Source organism: Ciconia boyciana, chromosome 12, assembly GCF_034638445.1.
Source record: "Ciconia boyciana chromosome 12, ASM3463844v1, whole genome shotgun sequence".
Lineage (NCBI taxonomy): Eukaryota > Metazoa > Chordata > Aves > Ciconiiformes > Ciconiidae > Ciconia > Ciconia boyciana.
Window position 1 is genome coordinate 22,766,606 of NC_132945.1, and position 23,339 is coordinate 22,789,944.

The following is a 23,339-nucleotide window of genomic DNA, read 5'->3' on the forward strand; positions in this document are numbered from 1 at the left end:
AAAAGGCAGCACCTGCCTCCCCGAGGCAGCGGAACGCCAGCCAGCAGGTTGCTGCAGGTTGCTGCAGGTTGCTGGTGCCGGTCAGTACAGCTCCTTAGCACGAGTCCTCCTGCAAAACTGCGCTCAGGGCACATCACTGGCACATGCACCTCTCTGCAAAAGGGACACGGTGCAAATGCATTCAGGGCTATTTTGACTATTAGAAGGAATGTTTTTTCTTGAATATGCCATATCTGAACGCTAAAGTACCTTTTCATACCTTTTTCATACTTTTCAATATATATCCTGTCAATTGCTGGAATTCATCCTTCACATTCAGCTATCTGCTAGCCAAGGAGACTGACAGGAGGATCAGACTTCCTTGCCATGCTCTATGGTCTGGACCCACAGAAACCTCTTGTCTGCAGACAGCACCCACTGATCAGCTGGGCATGAACGCAGGGCTATGTCCATGGGGCTGTGGAAACACTGTTCTCTAAAAACTTCATTTTATACTTTGGGGCTGGAACCAAGCCAGTATGTTTTCTTTGGTCATCTTCATGCTCATCTTATGCTGCCTCACTAGCTCAAACAGCAGCGTGCCTTGCCTGTCAGTGCAGCACACCACCGAGTGAAAACAGTGAAACACAGCCTGACCCCATTTTCCCACCCTGCTGCAGGCTGGACCCAGGCCTGACCCAAAACATGGCATGTCAGGAAAAGAGAAGGGGTGGGAGGTGCTGCAAAAGTCAGTGTTCCTTGTGGGTCAAAAAACCACTTGAAGAAATAAGAATTGTCCCAGTGCTGCTCTGTGTTTGCAAACAAGATTTTCGGCTAGCCCTGTGAGACCTATTTAGCCTGTAATAAAAGCAGGGCCATTGTTTTGGTGCAAAGATTACCTCAATGTTTTTAACAGAACCGATATGGGAACTAGACCTTCTTACAAAAAGGGCTCAGAAACGTCTCTTTTATCTTCCCATTTGAAAACTTGAACTGCAATGGAGTTTGACAGCATTATTTTATTTACTCTGTCTCCTATAGCACAGCTATTTCTGGCTGACTCTGGCTATTGCTATTAAACTGGTCTCATTTTGCTTCTCATCCAACCTGCTTTGCTCTGAGAGCTCAAGGGAAGACAGCAATAGCAATAAAGCACAAGCTGGAGTTTGCATTGCCTCTTGATTACGAGAGACACATTAAAAGTGCAAATGAAAACGAAATGTGTTTCATGCAGTCACTGATCTTTCTGTGCTGTCAGAAAACACTAAACACAGAGCCCCATCAAGGACTGTTCAACTATTAGTGAAAGAAAAGCGTAATTTGGTGCCGAAACTCTGTTAACCCTTCATACTTCGTACTGTCATTTCCAGCCTAATGCCACAGCACGCTCGAGCCCGTTGGGGAAATCCAAACTATTACCCAGAACAGAAAAAAGATCCTCGTCTATTACATGCTGAGCACCTAGAGCATCCCCCAACATAACAAGCTATGATCATAATTAATGCTGTGTGTCACAGTCCTGGATGTTAAGTACTATGATTTGCAAATTTAAAGCATCTCTGTGTCAAACTCTCTCAACTTCAGGGTGGTAAGAAAAGTAGACCCTGTGCCTTTAAGGCAACATATTTTAATGCTACCATCATCAAGGATTGACTTCATTTCTTGGTAATTACGGTTAGCATACTGGAATACGTATTCTTCTTTCCTGATTATAGACATATGGTAAGTCAAACTGAGGCCAGTGCTTGCTTCCTACACAGTTTATTCCCTTCTTCCTTTCCAAACGGCATTTTTGCATTAGGGTAACCAACCGACAGTCTCTTCTGCAGAAAGCACCACTTTGTCCTCATGCACACTGCAACGTCCCAACCTCTGGTTCAGGAAGCACAGGCAGAAAATTCATTAGGAGAGTTTGACATTAATCCAGTGGCCAAAAGTTACCCAGCTTTGCAAAGAAAATCTAATCATGAGCTCTCCCAGTGGCTCTTTATCAGGAACCGTACACATCCAAACTAACTCAGTGCTCTCCTTTTGACATAGGTTCAGGAAATGTTCTGCAGTACCTACCTACATCCACTGCTATTTCACTATTCAGTTTATTGAACACTGAAATGGTTCACATGGCCATTTCATCTGATTAAACTTCTCACTTCCTAGCACCAGAACATAATTCAAAGGTGGTATTAGGAAGTGACCAGTGCTGTCTCCGATAGCAAAATCTAAGCCAAAGAGATTTATTTGTAAAGCTCGGAAACCAATTTTTATTTGTGAAAATCTTCCCACACAAGTTGCTTTGCAAGATGTTTGCCAGAAATGAAAGCTGGAGAAGCTGCCATAGTGTCAGCTTCTCCACCTGCTGCTACTGCTCTTATTCCTGCAGCCCTTGTAAAACTTAGTGCAAGTTTCCTGCTTGGAAGAAAGACTTAAATATACCCATACTGGCGGAGATAACATCTGTCAAGCGCATTTGAATGCAGCCCTTTATAATTATTCATTTTCACAAACTAGGTCTCTGTCTGAAGTCCTGTCAGTTATCCAAGACGTGGTGGTCATGGAAATGCATTCGGGATTTCTCAGTCTGAGGCAGTGGAACTTACACTGGCGACCAGGGAAGGGTCTGAGCTTTGCTCCTGGATCCGACCAGTGCCATCACTCCTTTCCTGACAGCTGAACTGTATTAACGACTAGTTCATTACAGCCACATTAATATAGTCATATAGTTCAATATAGTCATATTAATGACTATACTAATATCTGGTTCTTTGCATGCAAACAAACCACCAACCAGGTAATCACCCAGCCGCCCATATGCCTATTTGCAAGGACAGACCCTTGGCTTGGCTCACATTGCCAAAGCCCTTGGAAAAATCCTAGGAGATGCAGCCAGTGGGAAGACAACACGGACGTTCACGTTCAAGGAGCTGCTCCCAGTGGCAGCGCTCAGTCCATCCCACCCATCTGCTGAGCAGCAGATCACCTTTATGAGATGAGTGAGCAATAGGATACAAGGGGGTGATTCCAACCTGCAGAGATGTTTGGACGCCCACGATTTCAAAAGGCCAGGCAGATGCTGAAACCTTGCTTGAAATGTTTGGGAACAACCAATAAACACAGTGAACATTGATCAGTGAGCTCCTGTCTGTCAGATGGCTGGCGTGGCATTACTGATGATCTTTTGCAGCCGTATCAAGCAGGGGAACAACTAGGTGATAATCTCAAGAAGAATCGCCCTGAGAGTTACCCTTGCTCACAGAAAAGTCTTGGCCAGATGTTCAACAAAAAAAAAGGTCCCACAACCTTGAAACATTTTCAGACATCAACAGAAAGGGACGGCAAAGCTTCTGGAAAGGAGGTCAGATTGAAAGCAGACAGGAGTTTATTGGGAAATATGTTAACTGCTGCTGAAAGCAGATAGCTGGATACTAGAAATACCACCATAGCCAATAGACCTTATCCCTTAGGCACAGGCAACACTGGACAAATCAGTAGGAAAAGGCAACTTGGTAATTCTTGGTAGCATATGATAGGAGTCCTGCTGAAACTTTCCGAGGCCATCTGCCTGTATAGCTGATGGAACAAATGTGATCCAACATAAAAAAAAAAAAAAGATGTTTTCTGAGACTGTAGATTGTGCCTTCTTGTCTTTAGAGCCACACAAAGGACACAGCGCAGTTGCACCGGAGCAGTCCTCATTGTTTACTAGCTGATAGCAAAGCTGCTATGAAGAAACTCAAACTTACATGGGGGTGGGAGGACATATTACTTTGCACACAGTGCTTACCTTAAATAATGGGTACAAAATGAGTTGTTACCTTGGCTATAGATAGAATTTTTTAATACTCTGCCTGGGTTCAGCAGCAATACAGCCTGCCCAAAGAATCAGCAGCTTGCAATACAGACACAGACAAGGGTTGTGGGCATGTATGTAGCAGTGTGCTCTCTTGGGACTGATGTATCCAGCACATCGGTTGGCTGGAAGCAGAATGCTGCTGAAATTTTTGCAGCAAAAGAAAAACTGGCTTTCACCAGCACTTCTCCAGATATTGCAGGAATTCATATACCATCTTCCTGGACCTAACATGCATCTACTGGTATTGGCGAATGCCACTCACACCTCACCTGAAGTCTGCCGGGGTGAACCTGATTCCAGCCAGTTTTGCCACATAGAAATTATTTCATCTTCCACTGCACAAACTAGTGAGCAGGAATCTGACAGTCTCTACAGCATGAGCCCACTGTGTAACAAGTTTTGCAAACAATGGAGTTCAAAGGGAATGACAGAGAATACCAACATCCAAAAGTGTCGCAGAGCTTACGACACTGAACTGTATCTGTTCCACCAGAAACTCATGTACCAGTATCTGCCAAACCACAGAATCCATACGCATTACTAAGGGATTCAAGAGCACAGAGCTGTTGCAGCTGCAAACATCTACCAGGGAGACAAAAGGTAGCGAAGGTGAGGATGATGTGCAGATAACTGCAATGAAGATCTGGAGGAGTGGGAGATCTTGTTTGAAATATGTACTTGTCTTCTAGAGCCTCTCAGGATATCTAGCATGCTTTCATCAAACTAAAGTATCTGTGATAGAGTTAAATAAGGAATTGGGCTTAGTTCCTTATTTCTATTAAAAATCCCTTTTGACCAATAAAGAGGTAAAAATTCAACCATTATAATTCAGAAATAAATGTCTTCTCAAATAGACCGTGTCATGATTAAGGATGTATCATACCTACTAATTTATTATATCTGAAGAAAACCCACATATGCAGAAGATTTTCTGAAGAGGAAAATTCACTGAGATATGCCATCGTAAGTGGTACCAAAGCTGAAAATTTCGATCAGGCTCACTAACTAAACAAACCTCATGCAAAACATAGGTCAGGTTGTCCATGAATTTTCTCATTGCCTGTGTCTGGAATACAAGGGGTGCTTTTCAATGTGCTGCTTTGGAAACCTCTAAAGGACTTAATTCTCCCTGTACACAAAGCAGAGGAGCTGGCAGCCCTGGACCAGTCTGAACTCTGAGACCTTCTGGAAATCTCGAACCTTCCCTTCTGGACTCAGACAACTCCACTTCCCTGAGGGTTGGTTGAAGTGGGACATGAAAGCATACTGCAAGCTCACGCCTCTCTCCAGCACTTTAATTCCCATGACTGGCACCAGGCTGTGCTGCAGATGACCCCTGCCCACTGCTGGCCAGGCAGAACTGGAGCACCAGCACCCCTGCAGACCTGCTGTCTTCTCCCGGCTCTTGGGGATGTGTGGGTCATATTTCACCTCCCTCGGAGAATAATTTTAAAGCATAGAGTAAGGAAGGCTGGCCCCAGCTTCCCACACCTTGATATAAATGGTGCTTCACTAAGAAAGCCCCAGGATATAGTGTTCTGGCTCTAAAGCAGAGGTTATCCTGCTAGATGGTTGCCTGTTGGGATCTGTAACAGCAACGCCTGACACAAGGGTCAAGACAACACAGGCTATAAATCATTCAGATTTATTTTATATAGGATGTGTGATCCCAAAATGTGAGCTAACACTCCTCTAAATTCCATACTCAGACAATCTTTATTAACCACGTTCAAGGAAAACGTTATCAAGATGAGAGAGTCCAGCTGTAACCCTGTCTCCCCCTCCTACCCCAACACTGAAGAATAACAACTGCAGTTTGATGCTGGAAAAAGAGATGCAGAAGAAGAACCTACAACGAGGTATGAACTCTGTGCCCATGATATTGGGCTCACCAGATGAGTTACCACCCTCTGCTCTGTCACCTTAAAGCTCAGCGGGGACACTGCCCCGCAAGACCTCGGCTAGTGGCAGAAGAGCCTGCCAGATCCCGACATGGAGCCAGTCTCTCTGCCAGGAAGACCCAGACCACCATGCTGTCTCTCAGACGGCTAAAATCTGCAAGGTGTTTTCCCATGAAGGCATCTCTTGTGCAGCATTGCCACACACACCCCACAAAATGCTTTTTGAATACATAAGGGAAGAGGACAGTGTCACACTAACACTGTTTGCATACTGATACAACCTTTCGAGCCCCCAGCAGCCTCTTGTGAATTGCTGAATGCTCTCCGCTCATACTGATGACCACAGAAATCCCAGCTCTGATTTTCCCAGGAGTTAAGGGAACGCTCGATACCTCTATGGATCAGACCCAATGCAAGCCAAACTGGATGCTGCCTTATGAATCGGAAATTCAGGGTCACAATCAAAGTGTAGGTGGTCAAGATTAAAAATTAAACCCAGCTGCGTACTTCCAGACTCACTTTGACAGTTCTCTGAACATCTGACTTTGTTATTGTTGCTCTGCAGTTATTTTTTTTACAGAGATGGGAAAGAAGTAAAAGGCGCAGCAACGAGGAGGGGAAAAATAAGCAGAAGGCAAAATTCCAGTCAACCATGACTCAGGAGAAGAATGTGCCACCCACTGAACTGCACAGGCCGCAGCTCCGTGTACCATAGCAGCGGGCAGTGATGCTGCGGTGAGTCAGGAGCCACCCACGCCCCCACCCACGCCGCTTCCTGCAGCGGCAGGGCACTCCTCGGAGGGCTGCCACGCGACGCGGGCCTTGCTCAACCCTTCCTTAGCATATGAGATACGACAGGAACAGAGCCCTGGTGTGTTTGGCTGGAGACGTCTGCAGCTCGCCCTCGCTCCCACTTGAAGCCGGTCCAGGGGACTCCCTCTGCACAGTTATCTGTATAGCTGCAGTGAAAATGTCAATGAATCCCCATCTGTCAGAAGACAGAGGCACCCAGGACTTATGAGCTCTGTCACTTCACTTCGAACAGCCGTGATGGTAATGAGCTGGGATCACCTTAGCAGGCTACAGCAATACAGCTGCGATGCTGCTGCTTAACACAGTTGCTCCAAAACACAGTTCACCTGCTGCTATTAATACTACAACACATTAGCATCAGTACTCTTCACTACCTTTTTCTGCCTTCATGATGGGGTTTCATGGCACAGATATGCCTTATAAAAACCAGCACAGCACCTACATGAGGATAAGGCTTAAAAAGCATTTCACCAAGTGACTGCACATATACCCTGCTACAGACCAGGCTGCTGCCTGATATTTCTTCAAGAGGCAGCGAACATCATTTGAATGCAGTAATTGAGTTGTCTGCCCAAGTGCCAGGCTTCATAGTTCATACAGAAATTCTAGGGCTATCTAATCCCAGATCATATGCTGTGGCCAAAACCCAAAAGTAGAAGTGAGGCAACGAGCCAAATGAGGGGCACATGAGAAAGTGGAGGCTGGATTTGCTACGAGCATAAAAATCTCTCTATCGTGGTATACTCACCATCCTGGAATTCAGTATTTCTAGCATGTGGATTGCCCTTCCTCAGTGCTATCCATATCCTCTTCCGCATGTGTAACAAACAGCCACCTTGCCCTAAAAACCACTTTGGACTGGAAAGCCTGTCCGCAGTATGTCCTTAGCCGTGCTGCTTTCTCCCTGGATGTCCTTACCTTCTTGCAGAGAACCATCTGGTGATCAAAGAGAAAGAAAACACGCTGCTGGTTCCGTCCATAAGGCTGGTAAATCCAGGACATCTCTCCCGTGTAGATCAACTCTGAGCTGCGGTCCAAGATATCGTCTCCCTAGAGGGCACAGAGAATGAGGCCGAGTGAACTGCCGCTCCCAGCCAGGGCAGTGGATATGTTTCTCTTTGCAGGATGGGGAGGAGCAATAATTAAACAAGATTTTGGTCCTTCTGCAGCTCTCAAAGCCACCCTGTCTGACTTCAGACCAGAAACTGGAGATAGGGGATAATTCTGAAGGAAGAGAAATAAATGAAGTAAAACTGTGGACACTCAAAGCATGGTCATTATGGTTCACATTGCAATGACAAAAGAAACAGCAGAACTGCTGCTCCAGACACTGTCCCTGATCTCCCCTCTCCAAGTACCACCAGACCCTGGATCTCACTGCAGGTGCCGATGACATTCTGAGAGCGAAGCCTCTTCCTCTTGCCCACGGCAGAGCCACTTTGTATTCAGGGCAGCAAATCCCCTGGCACCCCCTCCCGTTAAAATGGCATCCCAACGCACATCCCCTCCTGAGATCTCAGGCCAGCTACCGAAGTCAGCTACACTGGGATATCAATTCCCCCACCTGTGAGGCTGCCAAAACTCACCCCTCCAGATTGTTGCCTCTCTTCCCACTCATTCAGGCAATCACAGTCCCTTCTCCCATAGCTCATTAGAGCTCCCCATCTCCAAAAAACTGTCAGGACCACCCCGGCTCCTCTGGCAGCCTCCGGCCCCCCCCGGCTGGCAAGGCCTCCCCGGCCAGCTGCCAGAATGCCCTCATCCTTTCTCTGCCTCCGGCTAACGCTTGTTTTCCTCTCCGATTTTTTTTAAGGATTCATGAGCAGATGGTCTTGAAAACACAGCACTCTCCCACTCTCCAAGAGAACAAATGCAGTCACCCTCCACTAATTGGGATGAGCTGGACTTTTTAAAAAGTTAATTAAAATGTATTTATTAAAAATGGGTGAATTCACCACCACCTGCCCTGTGGGCATCTCAGTGTATCTCTCACTCTGAAACACCACAGAAGGAATCAGGATGACTTCAGTTAAAAGGTAAGGAGCAGGATTCAGGAGCAAGTGAGAGAAAAGCTTTTTTTTTTTTTTTTCTTTTTGGCTCTGAAACTAGTGCAGTTCTGGCTTTGATGCCAAACTAGAACCAATTTCTGGGACAAGACCATCACAAAATCTCAGCAAACAGCTTGCAAAGGTTCAGCTAGCTATGGGAGGCATCTAGATAAGACAGGCTTTTCTGGTAGTGCTTACACTTGTAGGTGCCAAAGCAACCAAGAGTCATCCCCACTCCTAATTTCTTGGTGAGGATTTCAGACTGCTGTTCAGGTAAATGTGTAATTAACCTCTCAGCATTGATTGGAAGTGACTGCCTGAGTCCCTGGGCCCTGTGACAACAGCAACTTCATTAAGTCACTGCATCATCATGCTGCAGCACAGACTTCAAATCGCCTTAGCGAGGTACTTATACACCTCTCTATCTCTCTTCTGTGGCTGTGGTATCTGAAGGCCTAATTAGGGATAACTTCCCGGGAACACAGAGGGTCGTTCCCAGAAGGGATGGGCTGCGCACCTTGCAGTGTCTCAAGAGTGTGGTGTCAGGGTCCGTGGCACCTGATTTCAGCCGTGGTACCTCCTGGCCAGAAACCGGGGACCGTGCGCTGCTGTGACAGCTCAGGTATACACAAGCCCTTGAACAAGAAGCCTCTGAAGAAAACACACCAGCTCCAGACATTGTGGGCTTTCCTGGCTAAACATGAGCTTATACAAAGAAGATTCATACAAGCCTATGGATGGGAGCTTTTATGAGAGGGGGTGAGCCTAGGAGAGGCTGGCTGCTAAAAATAGAAAGCCAGTTTTGTCTTCTACTCCTGTGGTAGCATCTCAAGCCTGAGGACACACAGAGGACTCTGTAAACAATTCTACTTGATTAGCTGAATCCGAACTGTGTAGTCCCTGCAAGCAATATAAAACAAAAAAATTTAGATCTGAAATGATAGGATTTGTATTGCATTTTTTATGTTGGGAAAACAATTTATATATACAGTCCATAGGCTAGAAATAGATGATTTCCAATGCTGGGTTAGCAAATTTGGAAATATATATTGCAAATAGTTTTGGACTAGTGCATGGCTTGGCTAGCCTTCAGCCCCCAAGAGCAGCAGCTCTGTGGCCCGGCCTGTTCCTCAAGCCCTCAGCTGCTATAGCAATACACCAGTGTGGGTGTGCTGCCAGACCTCCTGGAGCAGATGCAATGAACCTTGAAAGGCATTTTTTTCCCGACACAGTTATACCACCTCTTTGAACAGCATGAACTGTCTTCTGCTGGTGGAGCGTCCCTACTGGGGAGGCTCATGGGGTCGGTTCCAGGGTGGCGGGCAAGGAGGGAAGTGTTTGCTTTTCTGCTCCACTGCTAACATGACTACGCCAGCATGCCTCGATACTTGGTCCTGACTTGAGGCAGGCTTTCCGCAATGCCTCTCCTCCCAGTCCTTCTCTAAAGCCAGTCCTAGGCCTGGATCCCTCCAATCCTACACAAAACTAGGAAAATTTTTTCTTTTACTTTTCCATTTTTTTCCAAGCAACTCCTAGAGAGGCTAGATCATCTATATCCTTCTGTAAGTTAAGCGAAATACTGCTAAAAAAGGAAGAGGCTGAACTTCTAGTTATTCTGATCTGGCAGATGTCCTACTGACTTCAGCAGAGCACAGCAGCAAAAAGTCCAAGAGAAGACTAGATGACCTCCTGAGGTCTCTTCCAACCTGAGTTATCCTATAAGCCTATAATAAAAAACCTCAGCCCTCCCCAGCCTGCATCAAGGGTTTGCAGTGTGCATCCTGCCACATACAAAGGGCAGGAAAAAGAAAGCCGATTCCTCTTTTCTTCATGCAGTCACAGGCAGAGTCCAACTGCTTAGTGTGCAGTAACGGGAGCAGAACGTCACCCAGATCTAGGTTGGATGTGTGCTTCATGCTCTCTCAAGCTTGCCAGTGCCAGAATGACATAAAAAGTCCTGGGGCTAATCCCGAGTGTTGCTGCAGAGGGTCAGCTCTTCAGCTGCTGCTACAGAACAAAGTCGATCATCAGCTCCCCAACTATTCTATAGGTGACCACCACTTTCTGTAACGAGGAACTGGGAAGAACCAAGGGGTTTTTACTAGTGTCATGAAAGAAACGCTGTTGGGAGCACCAAGGGTACAAGGAAGGCCACGGCACTGCGCGCTGCAGCACGTTACACCTCCCAGTCTGCCCCACTCCTTCTTCCCACGAGCAATCCCTGAGCAGATGCTGTCCCAGGCTCAGGAATGCTCATCAGCCCATCCGACCCGCTCCCCTGCGCCCCAGCCCGCCTCCTGACATGGCTCTTTGCTGTCACTGCTGGGCACAAAATCCCCTTTACTAGTTAACATTCAGCAAGCAGGGCTCTCTTCTGCCTGACACTGCTGTTCTTTAATTAGAGATTGACAGGCTGATTAGCACTCTGGGCTACAGAAAGATCAGAAAAAGGAAAGCAAGAGAAATGTTGTCCTTTTCATCAGGCTCATTTTTTGATACCTTCTGTTGCTGGGGGAAAAAAAAAAAAGAAGAAGAAAAAAAAGAAGGATCTGTTTCAGTCCCTGATGCAATTTTTTTCCCCGGAGGATTTCTCATCAGGCTGTCCTCACTTTGAAAACAGTACGTTGGCTGCATGCATCTTTTTTTCATGTCATTCTTGGATTCAATAACGTAATATTAGGCTGAGGCCAACTATTATAGATTACATAATTAAGGGCACCAAATCTTGATTTAAAGGACCCGTAAATAACAAGAATGGGAAGAAATTTAAAAGGACAGTGTTCATTATATTTCTCAATTATATATATTTTTCCCTTCATGTAAATTTAATACTCTTGAAACCTGCCAAAGTGGCAACCCATGGGAATCTTTGGTAGAAATATCTGGATATCTACATAAACCAAAGTAATCTGTTTAAATAGCAAGTTAAAACTAATCCAGGCTGATGAGCAAGGCTCTCTCCTGTGCCAAACATCCCGCCACTGGCTCGGGGACCTCCACAGATCCCCTCCCAGGGAACGGGTGCCACATGGCCTCCCTCCTCTGAGAAAACCCTGGGCTGAAAGGGAGGAAAGCGCTGCTGGCAGCTGCCACGAGGGCCGGAGAGGGAGCCTGAAATGCTGCAGGGATCGCTCCTTCATTTTGTTTTGACGTGGTTCAAGAGCTGTATGAAAAGGCATAAAATAAAGCAATTCTGAGGTGTGCCAAAGCACAGACCTGTTTTCCATCCCCACATCTGGAACGGGCACTCAGCAAGGGCGCAGCTGCACTCGAGGCTGTGGTGGGCACCGCAGTCATGCCCAAGCAAATGGCAAGCTTGCAAATCCTGCCCAGGAGCAGCGCCGCAGCGAGCTGGGCACTGCAGCACGCTTGCCAGCGTGCCTCGGTGGGCTTGCAGGAGCCATAAGGAGGGCAGGAGAGCAGTGAATGTGCTCCTGCGATGGCTGTCCAGCAAAGACTGCACGGGAGCAGACACAGAGAGGAAGGCAGGGACGTACCGCTCCTTCATTTCTGCTGCCTCATTTGTGTGCCTGTAAATAGAGCACTGCCCAAACTGGGGCTTGCAAGGACTCAGAAATGATGATGGGCTTTGTGGAAATAATCTCTTTATAACAATACTGTTGTCTGTGTATATATAGCTAGATATTACCCACTAATCTTTGAGATCTGTAACTCTCTCTCAGAGGGCAAGAGCACGAGAAGGGACTGCGCATGTAAAGGCTGCCCAGGATGGGCTCTGTCTGACCTGTTTGAAGTCTGATCCAGAGACTTCGCAGGCTCTTCTGAACCCACTCCAGCTAACTTTGTGTGCTGGTTTTGCCTGCCTGCCTTTAAATGTCACTGTTTTGATCTGAGGGTATTTAACTACAAGTGAGAGGATGACGCTGAGTGAAGGGAAATAGATGTTGAACATCAGGAAACACTTCATAACAACGAGAGCTCTCAGACATTGAAAGGTCTCGGCAGGAGGTGGTGGAAGCCCTACATTCTGCGCCATTAACAACTGAAAGGACAAAAGGCACTAGAGAATTTGGTGTAGGCAGGGGCAGCACCTCTCTAGGTCTGTTTATACATGGGAAATTTAGGTTACAAAATAAAGAAGTGAGTCATGCATGGCAACAGTCCAATCCAGGCCTTTCAGTCAAGACCACGTTCCTACAAATTATACAGAAATACATTTCAAAGTGATTGGGATTATTTCTAATTTACAGCAGTCAGTGAGATCAGAATCTTTCCATAAGATTCTGCTCAGTCATTACTTGTATTAAGCTGCCAAAGCTGCCAATAATTCCTTAAGACTTCACGCCCTGGCTGCCACAGCACGGTTATCAGCTGCAGCTAGAGTCAGGCCACCCTTTCTTGGTCCCATTTGCAATTTAAACCATCAGACCCTGCTTACGTGACTTCTTGGAAAAAAAAAAAAAAAATCTGGCCTTGGTTACCTCAAGGATATTCGCATTTTTCAAACGCTGACCCTGAAATCCACCTTCACAGGGCCATGCAGAATATCTTGAAGGATAAAAAGGATTCCTGAAAGACACAGGCACAACTCCATGGGATTCAGTAAAATCCCTTCTGCTTAAATTAGCTAGGACATGCCCCCTACTTCTTCTATTTGTTTTAGGATCAGCAATATGTATCCATTCCCAATAACACCCTCTCCTTGCAAGAAAATGTGTACATACACTTTGTATACAAGGACATTTCAAATATTCACTCATTATTTTTTGTATGGTTTGGGTTTTTTCTTCTTCTTTAAAAATCTTTTTCCAACATCTCATTGCAAAACACAGGTAAATTTAGAAATGAAAATGCAATTTCAAATCAGAGAGTCAAGATCGTTAGTCTAGAGATGTTGAGGAAAACCAGACATTTCTCCAAATGAAAGATTTCAACGTGCTTAAACACTTAGCCTTGGTTGCTGCTGAAATAATTCACCGAGTGCAACATACAGTGGGAATTAGGGACTACCTCTATCTTGTGCCCTGGCTGGATTTCTGGTCAAAAAAAGCCTGAACTGCTAATTTTTTTCTCCTAGTTCCTGCTTTCTTGTACTTAGTGGTTTTTTTCAGATCATCTCAAGGAAGACTGTGCTGTACACCCCAGGTCCATGCTGCTATTGCTCGTTTGCACCGCCGTGCCAGCTGGAGAGATCAGGAAGCCACTGTGACACACAGAGGGAGAGAAAGGAAGCGCTTTTGGGTACAGGCTCTAATTAGAGTAGGAATAGGGCCACAGAAAGATGGGAGGGTAATGCTGTGGGTTCCTGTCTCTGTTTCAGTGAGCACTTAATATAAACTGAATGAGCATTTGTAGAAGCACAAAGTTGACAGCAGGTCACTCTCTCAGCTGAGTGCCCTCCACCGAAGACGAAATGGGAGTCGTGCTCTTCTACTCTCTGACCCAGATGATAAATGCATGCTCCCCACAGACTGGAAGAGGCTAGGGAGATGTACCAGGACATCCCTCTTCTACTCAACTGCCTACACGTAGAAGATGAGAGCTTGAACCCCTACAGGCTGGTAAGAAGTCAACCCCTAATGGCCTATGTCCTGGGAGACGTGTCCTATAGATAGAGATCAGCTGAGTGGGGTTTTTGGAGGTTAGCAGCTTGGGTTTGCAATGCCTAAAGAGAGTATCTGCACAGATCTAGGACAGATCTAAGCATCTGGCACTGCTTTTGATTTCTCCTGCTCTCTTCCTGCATTATACTATAGTTAACTTCTGAGTATTTTGGGGTTTTGTGCATCCTTCTGGCCCTTACATGGACATCTGTGAAGTGGGGGCTGGATCTGATGAGTCAAAAGTTACTTTAGAGGAAAGAATCAAGCAGTGAATTCCTCTGCTGGATCTAGCTCTCATCCTCTAGTGTTCTCATCACAACTCTATGACTCTCCTTGATGCAAAATACGGAATGAAAATGGCAAGAAGGGTGTTTTCCTTTGAATGAGGGCAGTAGCGGTATTCCCATCGGATCTCTGAGCGGTAGCAACAGCAGGTTTTGCTATATTATGAGAAGCTGAAGGACATTGCTGCAATATTGTGCTTAAAATTTTGAATAGTTGAAAAAAGCCTAGAATAATGATTTGGCAAGTTCCTGAGGATAGGATGGAGATAAAGAACGGGTACTGCTTAGCAGGAATGAATTATAAAGGATATGGCTAAATAAAAATGAATTATCAACTGAGCTAATGGAAGAGAAAAAGAAACTGCTATTCCATAGATCCTATGTGGAGGTCACCTTGGCTTTCCACTCACACATGAATATTCACTGACTTGGAATTGATCTGTCCTTAATCTAGATTTATTTACAATGAGGGTCTTGGCATTTCTTACAAGTGACACACATTAGCTCATCACATGGAATTTACTGAAGGCTGGAGAGATATCTGATGGTCCTGTGCCTCCTTGAGAGCAGTTTCCTAATTCTGAAAATGAGTCTGCGTGTCAGTGAGAAAGAGGTTTCTTCGCAGTAAACAACAATAAAACAATCAAGCAAATCATCTGCATTCTCTGCTCTCACAGCCAGTCATAATTTAAGAACCAGCTGCGATTGCTGCATTTCTATGTTTTATCAAGAGATCCAGGGATGAATCCAACCTTCATTATAGCAATGAAACTAATTCAGTCAAGGACGATACGCAATCAGAAGGTGATGCACCTGGATTTCTCTCCCTCTCCTCCCAGCTTTCCTAGATCTTTTCCGGAAAAAAAAATAAATTAAAGGATTAATGCATCTTTCCCATATACTAATTTACATAGTATGATCCCATTGACTTGAATGTGGAGTTAGTCCAGATCTTCATGACTGTGAGGAAGAAAGGCTGTTCCATCACTCTAAGTATCTACTTGCTAAACACATGGATCAATGACAACATAGAGAGGGATTTACAAAAATATTTTTCCTTGGTCTGCTTCAAAAACCCTATTTACAGATTATATTCATACAATAATTTAAAAAAAAAATCTGGGGTGAAAAGAAAAGGAGAACATAAATTTAGTGTGGCCTTTTTTTAAACACATGGCAAAAATGTAGGAGACTGAAGGCCTGCTAGTGAGGAATCCCTCTGCTGACTTTGCCTTGCCTGTGTTTCTCAGCTCCTTAATCATACGATCACTACACATAAGGTTGGTTTAGAAATATCTTTAAGTGGGTACTCATTTTAAATGTGCAAATAGTATCTCCAATGTTTTGGCTTCTATTCATAAAGCAACCACCAGAAGAGTTTTCTCAATTTTCTTAACCTGTCACAATTTCTGGGGCTTTTTGCCACCTCTTTCCCTACTTCTGCCCCAATGACAAAGCACAGAGCCAGAATGCCCATAGAGTTTGATCCAAATCTCACTTACTCCCAGGACAACAGCATTGCAATCACAAAAGTTACTCCAGATTTCTATTGATGAAATTGGAACTGGACCCTAGATTTTCTTCAGAGTACCATTAATGTTTTACATCTTAAATACCATCTCTAAGGTCTGTAACTATGTCTTCTCTGTCCCAAGCTTAATCCCAAGACTAGGTTGTGTGAAATGAACTATATGGTCTCAGATAATTCAACAACTGCATGGAATTTACTTTTTCCAGGTTTATAGCACCTAAATCAGGGCCGAGCGTCTACTGTACCTCCCAGTCCAGAACGGAGGCCTGCCACTGAGCTATCTTGTCAATGTTCTCCAACCTCCGCTTCCGCTCGTTGATCTGTAGAGTCACGTTCCTCATGACGGCGAGAGCAGCAGCCACATACCTGTAGTCACTGTCAAACACAAAAGAAAAGTCCATGAAACGGAGCCTGATGTGCAGTGGAATTGCACAGGAGTCTATCATTAGCAACAGCATAATCTCACCATCCTTTTAGAAAGAATGCAGGATTTGCCACTCATTTCTACCGTACTGTATTTTTTCCATCACCAATGTCTTTCTGGATCATAACAAAAGAGCAGCTTGCTTGAAACTGAAATTGTGTGTGTATGAGACAGAGAAGCCGGCCAGCTCCTCAGCTTGTTTGCATCAGGGTAGCCCCAGTGAGTACAGTCTAGCAGCTATGTTCAACAGCTGTGAATATTGCTCTTTAAAGTCTTAAGGTGCTCAGCTAAAGAGCATCCTAAAAGAAAGTCTGAACATTTTTATAGCCTGTGTCTTTGGGCCTGGATTTTCCCATTTTTAAAATGAACATTAGAAAATATTTTTCAGTTAGACACAAGGTCAGAGCACCTTCCAAGCCATAAGGTGACTCCAAGAGTGCCACAGAGCATTTATCCCATGGCATTCACTCTTACTGCAGACTTCAGGTGAGTAAATCAAAGCAATTCTTTTTTTTTTTTTTTTTCTGGATGGGCCTGTGAGTGTAATAACAAAGAGTGAAAATAGCCTCCCGCCAGGGCCAGCAAAGATGATGATCAGTCTTTTCAAAAAGTGATGCTGAAATCAATGCTATTGATTTCCGCCCTGTGCCTTCTTTTCCATTCCACGGAACCTTAATGTTCATTTCAATCGGAAAGACAGACAAGGCCAGCTCCATAATGCCACCATAATATATTATTAACTTAAGGGCTGGTATTGATTGCTGACTAATGAGAAAAACTGCGATCTTGGGCAGCTGCAGGGGGGAATGGCTTTATTGATTATTGCTAAGAATTGCACTGGTGACAGCTAAAATGGGGGTGAATGCTGTGAATTAGATCCATTTCCCCATGTGATTCAAACAGGATAAATATTAAGAAACAATCACCATATGATATACAACAGAATACTATTTGCTATTTTGCCATCCTTTCTTGGATGAAATCTTGAGATGCGTTTTCAATTTTTATTCAATTCTTGCATCAAAATTCTAGCTGAGGTTAAAAAAAATCCTACAAATTCTAGAACATCAGGACTGGTCCTTCAAGAAAGTAAAGGAGAATAGAGGATGGGCTGTCTGACATATCCATCGTGATACACAGTGAAGAATTTCTTGTGCCTTCCTTTGTGGGGCCAATCTGTATGAAGAGAGCGCCCGGTTGTGTAAGGGAGAAATGGAGCTACGCCAGAGAGACATTAGTCTGGTCTTCAAAACGTCCATGAGTTCTTGTAGGGAAATAGGTAAGTCACTGTGGCCAGAAAGGAGCTGTAGAGGTAGGGAGAGGTGTAGGGATTAGAGACAGTCACTAATAATCTCCTAGCAATTACGCTCAGGCAACGAAGGCAGGCTAACGTCAGTCCACCCGTTAGCAGTCTCCTCTTTCTCACGTAATGTGTTCATACACTTTTAATTCCAGCTCAGTTCTCCAGCAGGAACGCTCAGGACACCAGCAAGCTGCACTTAGAACCTTCATATATTTAATTCATATTAAGCTGGAGTAAATCTTTAAGAGGTTAACAGATGTAGCTTTGTGAAAAATTCAAATGAACCAGTCTCAAAACAATAAGCAATTGAAGGGAGCCAGGCTCTGAAAACACCCCCATGCCTGCCTCCATGCGGAGTGGGCCGCTGCCAGTCAAGCTGGGTTTTATCTTGGTGATGCTAATTCACTAATTCTAATGTTCTGTTTGAAGAGAAAACCCCATGCACATTTTTCTTTCACGCAGTAATGAAGAAAGAGTCATGACTGAACTTTTTGGGCTCCTAGCCCATGTCTGTGGCAGAGCTGGCAAAAACTTCGAAGAAAAAAAATAACAGAAGCAAAGCATTTGGCCAGTGAAATAATAACAGGATAGCTTTAACTATGAAATTAATTGTTTGTCAATTACACTGGGGCTACAATGACCTCTTACCAGTGCTCAATCAGAATGCAAGTCTAGACGCTTGCCAAATATCACATGCTAACGTGGGGGAGAGTGGTCAGGTTTCTGGTTTCAGCTCTGTTGTCCTGGCCTGGTACAGGGAGGACCCATGTCTCAGGCACGATATTGGTACGATATTGGTGAATCTACAGGTACGATATTGGTGAAGAGGAAGGGGAAAAAAAAAAAAGAATATAATGTCCCACTGTTAGATGAAGCTAACATATTTGCTTTCATTGGGACTCCTGGTCCTTTCAGAGTTTTGCCTTACTCCATAAATGGTTCAATTGATTTAAACAGTATTTTCTACATATTAAATTCTAATCAGAGTGCCTAAGAGACTCCTAATCCAGCCAATGATGAGCCTGATTTCATTGTGAGTATTAGTCCACTCCATAATTTTCTAGCTTCTGTTTCAGACCCGCAATCTAATTGCGAGCACTGTCAAACTGCAAGTGCATGAGGACAGCTCACCGCCTGATTACTGGGCCCCGCTGAAGCTCCCCAGTTGGCTTCCCAGTTTCTCTCGATCATAGCTGACCCTGATGGTATCCCAGCCTGCAGGTATCTGGCTTTTCCCTGTGTCTGACATCGTCACAACATGACGTTCCCCAAAGATTATTTGCTCTTCTGATCTCAGGCTTTGCTCATCTCAGCCCCGATCCCAAAGCCAGAATTACACGAGCAGAAAATATTTGTATTGCAAGCAGGCACCCAAGGCAGCCCGGGTTTTCTGCACAGCCCCAGTGCAGAATCATCTGCTGGTAAGACACACTCTCTGTGCCCCACTTTCCCCATTTGTGTCATTAAGCTTGTCTGGGATGCGAGCTGGGTTGCCTGGAGGATCAGTCCCTCCCAGGCTCTTTGAACGCTTGAATCGGAGGAGCTAGACCACAGGGAAGTGTGGTCTAACCCACCCCATGTCTGCATTATAACACCGTTCCTCCATGTGTCAATAAACTCTCCAGGGCACGACCACACTATCGGAAGTACACCACGCTCCAGGGCTGAGATAAGGCACGGGTCTTTTGCTGGCTCTCTGGGCAGGCATGAGTTTCATATATGCAGTGTGTTACAGCTTCAGGGGGCTTACTCTTTATTAATGCAAGGCAAGCAAATATAACCCTGCTTTCCCGTTTCCGAAAATGAAGAAACAAGAGAAAAGAAGTGTCCGTGGCTGTGTCCTATCACTGACATAATCCAGTAAAAAAGAGCTCTCAAGTCTGAATCAACTACTTGTTGCTTACCCACAGGAAAGGTCTGAGTCTCCTCAGAATATTACTATATCTGATTACTTAACAACACGTTAATTTTAAAACTTCCCAAAGGAAAAAGGAATGTACTCCCAAAATAATTCAACCCTTGTGTAATCACACCGTCCACATCCCCTTTGGTATTGTTACCAAATAACTCAGAGAAGGTCATTTTAAACACAGACCTCTTCTCTGTGAGGCTGCTTATGTCTTCCCATTGTGAAGCCGCATCTGAATTCACACTGTAAGTACTGTGGGGACATCACATGGCTAGTAAGGAAAAAAAGCCACAACATTTGGGATCCTAGAGCTGCTTTCTGATACTCTAATGTTCCCATGAGTCCACTCCAAGTTTGATTTGGTCTCATTATGAAGGGAAAACCAGAAATTGGATCTGGAGCCAAATGCACGTCCAAATTGGTGATTCTGAACTGGGCATTCAGCTAGTATGAATCAAAGTCGTGAATCAGGTCAAAGCAAATCAATGCATCTCTTCGCTCATATCGCGTCTCTCTGCACTTCTAGAGCTGGGTTTGGGGAAAAACAAAAAAATCAAACATTTCCAGAAGTTTCTGAAACATCTGTGGTCTTTTTTGTTCTCCGAAGCACTTCCTTTTAAATGGGTTTTAGAAAAAGAAAGAAAATTGGCAAGGCAGTAGAAAATCTGCTCTTAGGGGGCCTGATTCTTCTTTCACCTTATTTTTATAGCAGTATATCACAAGCGGTATCATAGGTACTATTCTTGATTTACACTAAGTCAGGGAGTCAGGTTGATTGCCCTCATCAGCAGCAAAAGATATCCTGGAAATTTTGGGAAGTAATCAAACTGCTGGGTGCTCCTCTGAACCTAAACCCAAAGGCAAAATCAGAGGTGGAATCAGGCTGAAAGGCAGAGCAAGTTCTGAATTCCCCCCAAATCTGAGCATATTCAGGTTTGAGTTGCGGACCCTGCCCCTCTACTTGCTATGTGCTGAGGTCGTCTTCAGGATAAAGGAACGAGCCTTTCTGACCACTGACTGCTAATTAGGTAATTTTTCTAGTGTAACTGGTAGTAGCATCAGAAAGTACATCCAAGGGTAATTAGTTCACATGTCTGATTATAACAGAGATGAGTTTGGCTCCATTGAGAATCAGTGCTTTGAGAAGCTTTCTAACTGTCTGCTGAACCTTTGCCCTGCTTCAATTTATACAAGATGTCACGAAGCGAAGAGCTAGACAGAAAAAAACCCAACCCCTGTGTGTGTGCAGAGGCTACGTAAAGAAGCAGTGAGCAAAATCCTTCCATGTAACAAGAGATCGGCGTACCTGTGATCCTGCGCGGTGTACTTCAGTAGCTCTGCGAGCTGCAGGGGGTATTTGCAGATCTTCTGCACTGGCGTCAGAAGGAAACCGTCTATGGCAATATCAATCATCTGCTGCAATAGACGACACGCTTCGAAGAAATGCTGGTACCTGCTATCTTTCATCAGCTTGGAAAGCTCCATGCATGCATCCAAATGATTGTTACAGTACTCTGAATAGATCCAGAAGCCATCTTGCTGTGAGAGGCAGGAAGAAAGGGATGCACACAGAGGGGAGTACATGTCAGACAAGTGCTGCGAGCAGTCAACCACCCAACTTGCCAACAAGAACACATTACAACTAAAGCAGCAGCAGCAGGAGGAAGGACTGATCCTAGAGTACTTTCTTGCTTGGAGGAGGTGCTGCATGGTCGCTCTGGGGGAAAAGGGAGGCAGAGAGGGACCTGCACACTGACACATTGCCGAGGTCTCTGTAGGTACAGGGTGTGTTGAAGCGAACCGCTGCGCGGCATTGTGGGTGTTCTCAGTTTCAAATTGTGCGGTGGGGTTTTCTTCATAAAAGGTAAAGGTAGAACCAAGCAGAGCTCTGGCCTTTGGTAATACAAGAGGACAACCTTGTTATTTCTAGAGCTCTTTCCCTGAAAGATCACGAAGCACTTGGCAAGTGTTTAGGAGCTGGGTATATTTGAAATTCCTTTTACCGACAGGGAACCCAAGGCACCAGCCACGGTGCGGATTTCCCCAGGACAAGAGAGCCAGAAAACACCAAAGACTGGAAAAACAAACAAAGAAAAAAACCCACTCACATGTGTGCCCACCCACCCTTTGCACTGGTCTAACAAGTCTTTTTGTGCTAATTTTGTTGGATTCTCCTTTTTCTGCCTTCACTGACCACAGATGCGGCCACAGCAGTTCGTCACCCTTAACTCAGGGTTGATTCACCTGGGCCACACGGACAAGGCAGACACAAGGTCAAAGAAAGATTACACTGGAAGGGAGAGACAGACGCAAACTGACTGCCCAGTATCAGTATTAAGACTGTAGTTAAGACAGCCCAGATATAAGCCCAGGTGTTGTTGGTCAACAGCCTGAGATGCTACATCAGGTTGTGGCCAGTGCCTTACAAACTATAGAAAGGACAGATTCTGTTTTTTGTAAATGCACTTAACCAGCAATTCTTATTTCTCAGTCCCATAAGGGCCCAAGTAACCTGCCTTTCTGGGGATAGGGGAGCCCAGTTTCTTTCCCATCCTGACAGCTGACCAAGAGCCAAGTGCTGACACCTCTCTCTTCCTGAAGCAGATGAGGAACAAGATGCTTTGCAGATCCATATAACAGGATCTTAATGTCCTCATCCCTCAGTTTCCCCAAAATGGCTAAACAGGGATAATTTATCAGGAGTTTATTAGCCAGCTTTCAGCCCCTATCTGATGACAGGTAAGTGTCAGATATTCCTCTGAATAACAGTAGTAAGTCTTACTATTGTCACTATAAATGAATTGACAGCACAGCCTCAAGACATGAAGTTTTAGCTATTGATTCTCACCAAGATTTCTTACATCTTTTTAGCACAGAGGTGGAATGTGATGCTGCTTTGGAAGCAAGCAGCAGAGATTGCAGGCTCTGATAAAAATAAGCAATGTTAATGCTATCATGCGACTTCTCAAAAGGAAACCTGCTTTTCAATTAGAAGACCAATGATGCTTAAGAGATGCTGTGAACCTTTTTAAGGTTTTATGCCCTGCTGAAGTTTCATGAATATCTATCAGAAATTTCTCTAATTGTAAGAAGTGACCTGTTGCCAGCTCAGCCCTGACTGTACCTAACAAGGTAGCACAGTACCGGATCTGCATCCTGGGTTGGAGCACCTCATACGTAAGCTCTGATACAGCACTTTATCCTCCCTAAAGGAAAGCCTAGAACTGCAGGACTATAATTTCCTCGACATTTCCTGACATATTTACAACACTGGCCAATTTATCAGCTCCTGTAGTATGTGGTTTATGTTACAGTACAATGGGCTGGGCAAAAGCCTCCAGGACTATATCATCAGCTAAAATGTCCTGTTCAGTGTGCACTTAGCGTGAGCGAGTACCTGCTGCCCTGCTGCCACCTGGGCAGCAAGAAGCACGAGCTGGCACCTCCCCACCCGGCCCAACAGCTCTGCAGGGGAAGGCACCTGAAGCTGCATGGGTTTTTCATCCCTTGCAAGTGCATCTCGGTGCCACAGCGAACAACCCAGGCATTTGGTCTCCTCTACTTTTTTTGTGTAATGCACAGCTAAGGCCTCTTTTTACTTCTCTGGACTCTCTTACCTCTTCCAACCTTCTGGTCATCCATGACCTGATTAGGATGGCCTGTGAGTGGGTTTAAGTCATATTCTGAAGAGCAAAAGAAGGTGGGGAGTAGGTGAGGGACATCATGCCTACGT

The 23,339-nt window shown here is 45.0% G+C and overlaps 1 protein-coding gene across 1 annotated transcript in view; it reads right to left on the reverse strand.

Annotated features, from left to right (window-relative positions):
• ARHGEF9 (Cdc42 guanine nucleotide exchange factor 9) overlaps positions 1-23,339 on the reverse strand; it is a 189,959-nt gene that overhangs the window by 21,242 nt on the left and 145,378 nt on the right. The window contains exons 7-9 of the mRNA XM_072877250.1: positions 20,913-21,145; positions 16,216-16,345; positions 7,462-7,593 (exon numbers count right to left, since the gene is read on the reverse strand). Coding sequence (XP_072733351.1) covers positions 7,462-7,593; positions 16,216-16,345; positions 20,913-21,145 — 495 coding nt within the window. The remainder of the gene's footprint in view (positions 1-7,461; positions 7,594-16,215; positions 16,346-20,912; positions 21,146-23,339) is intronic.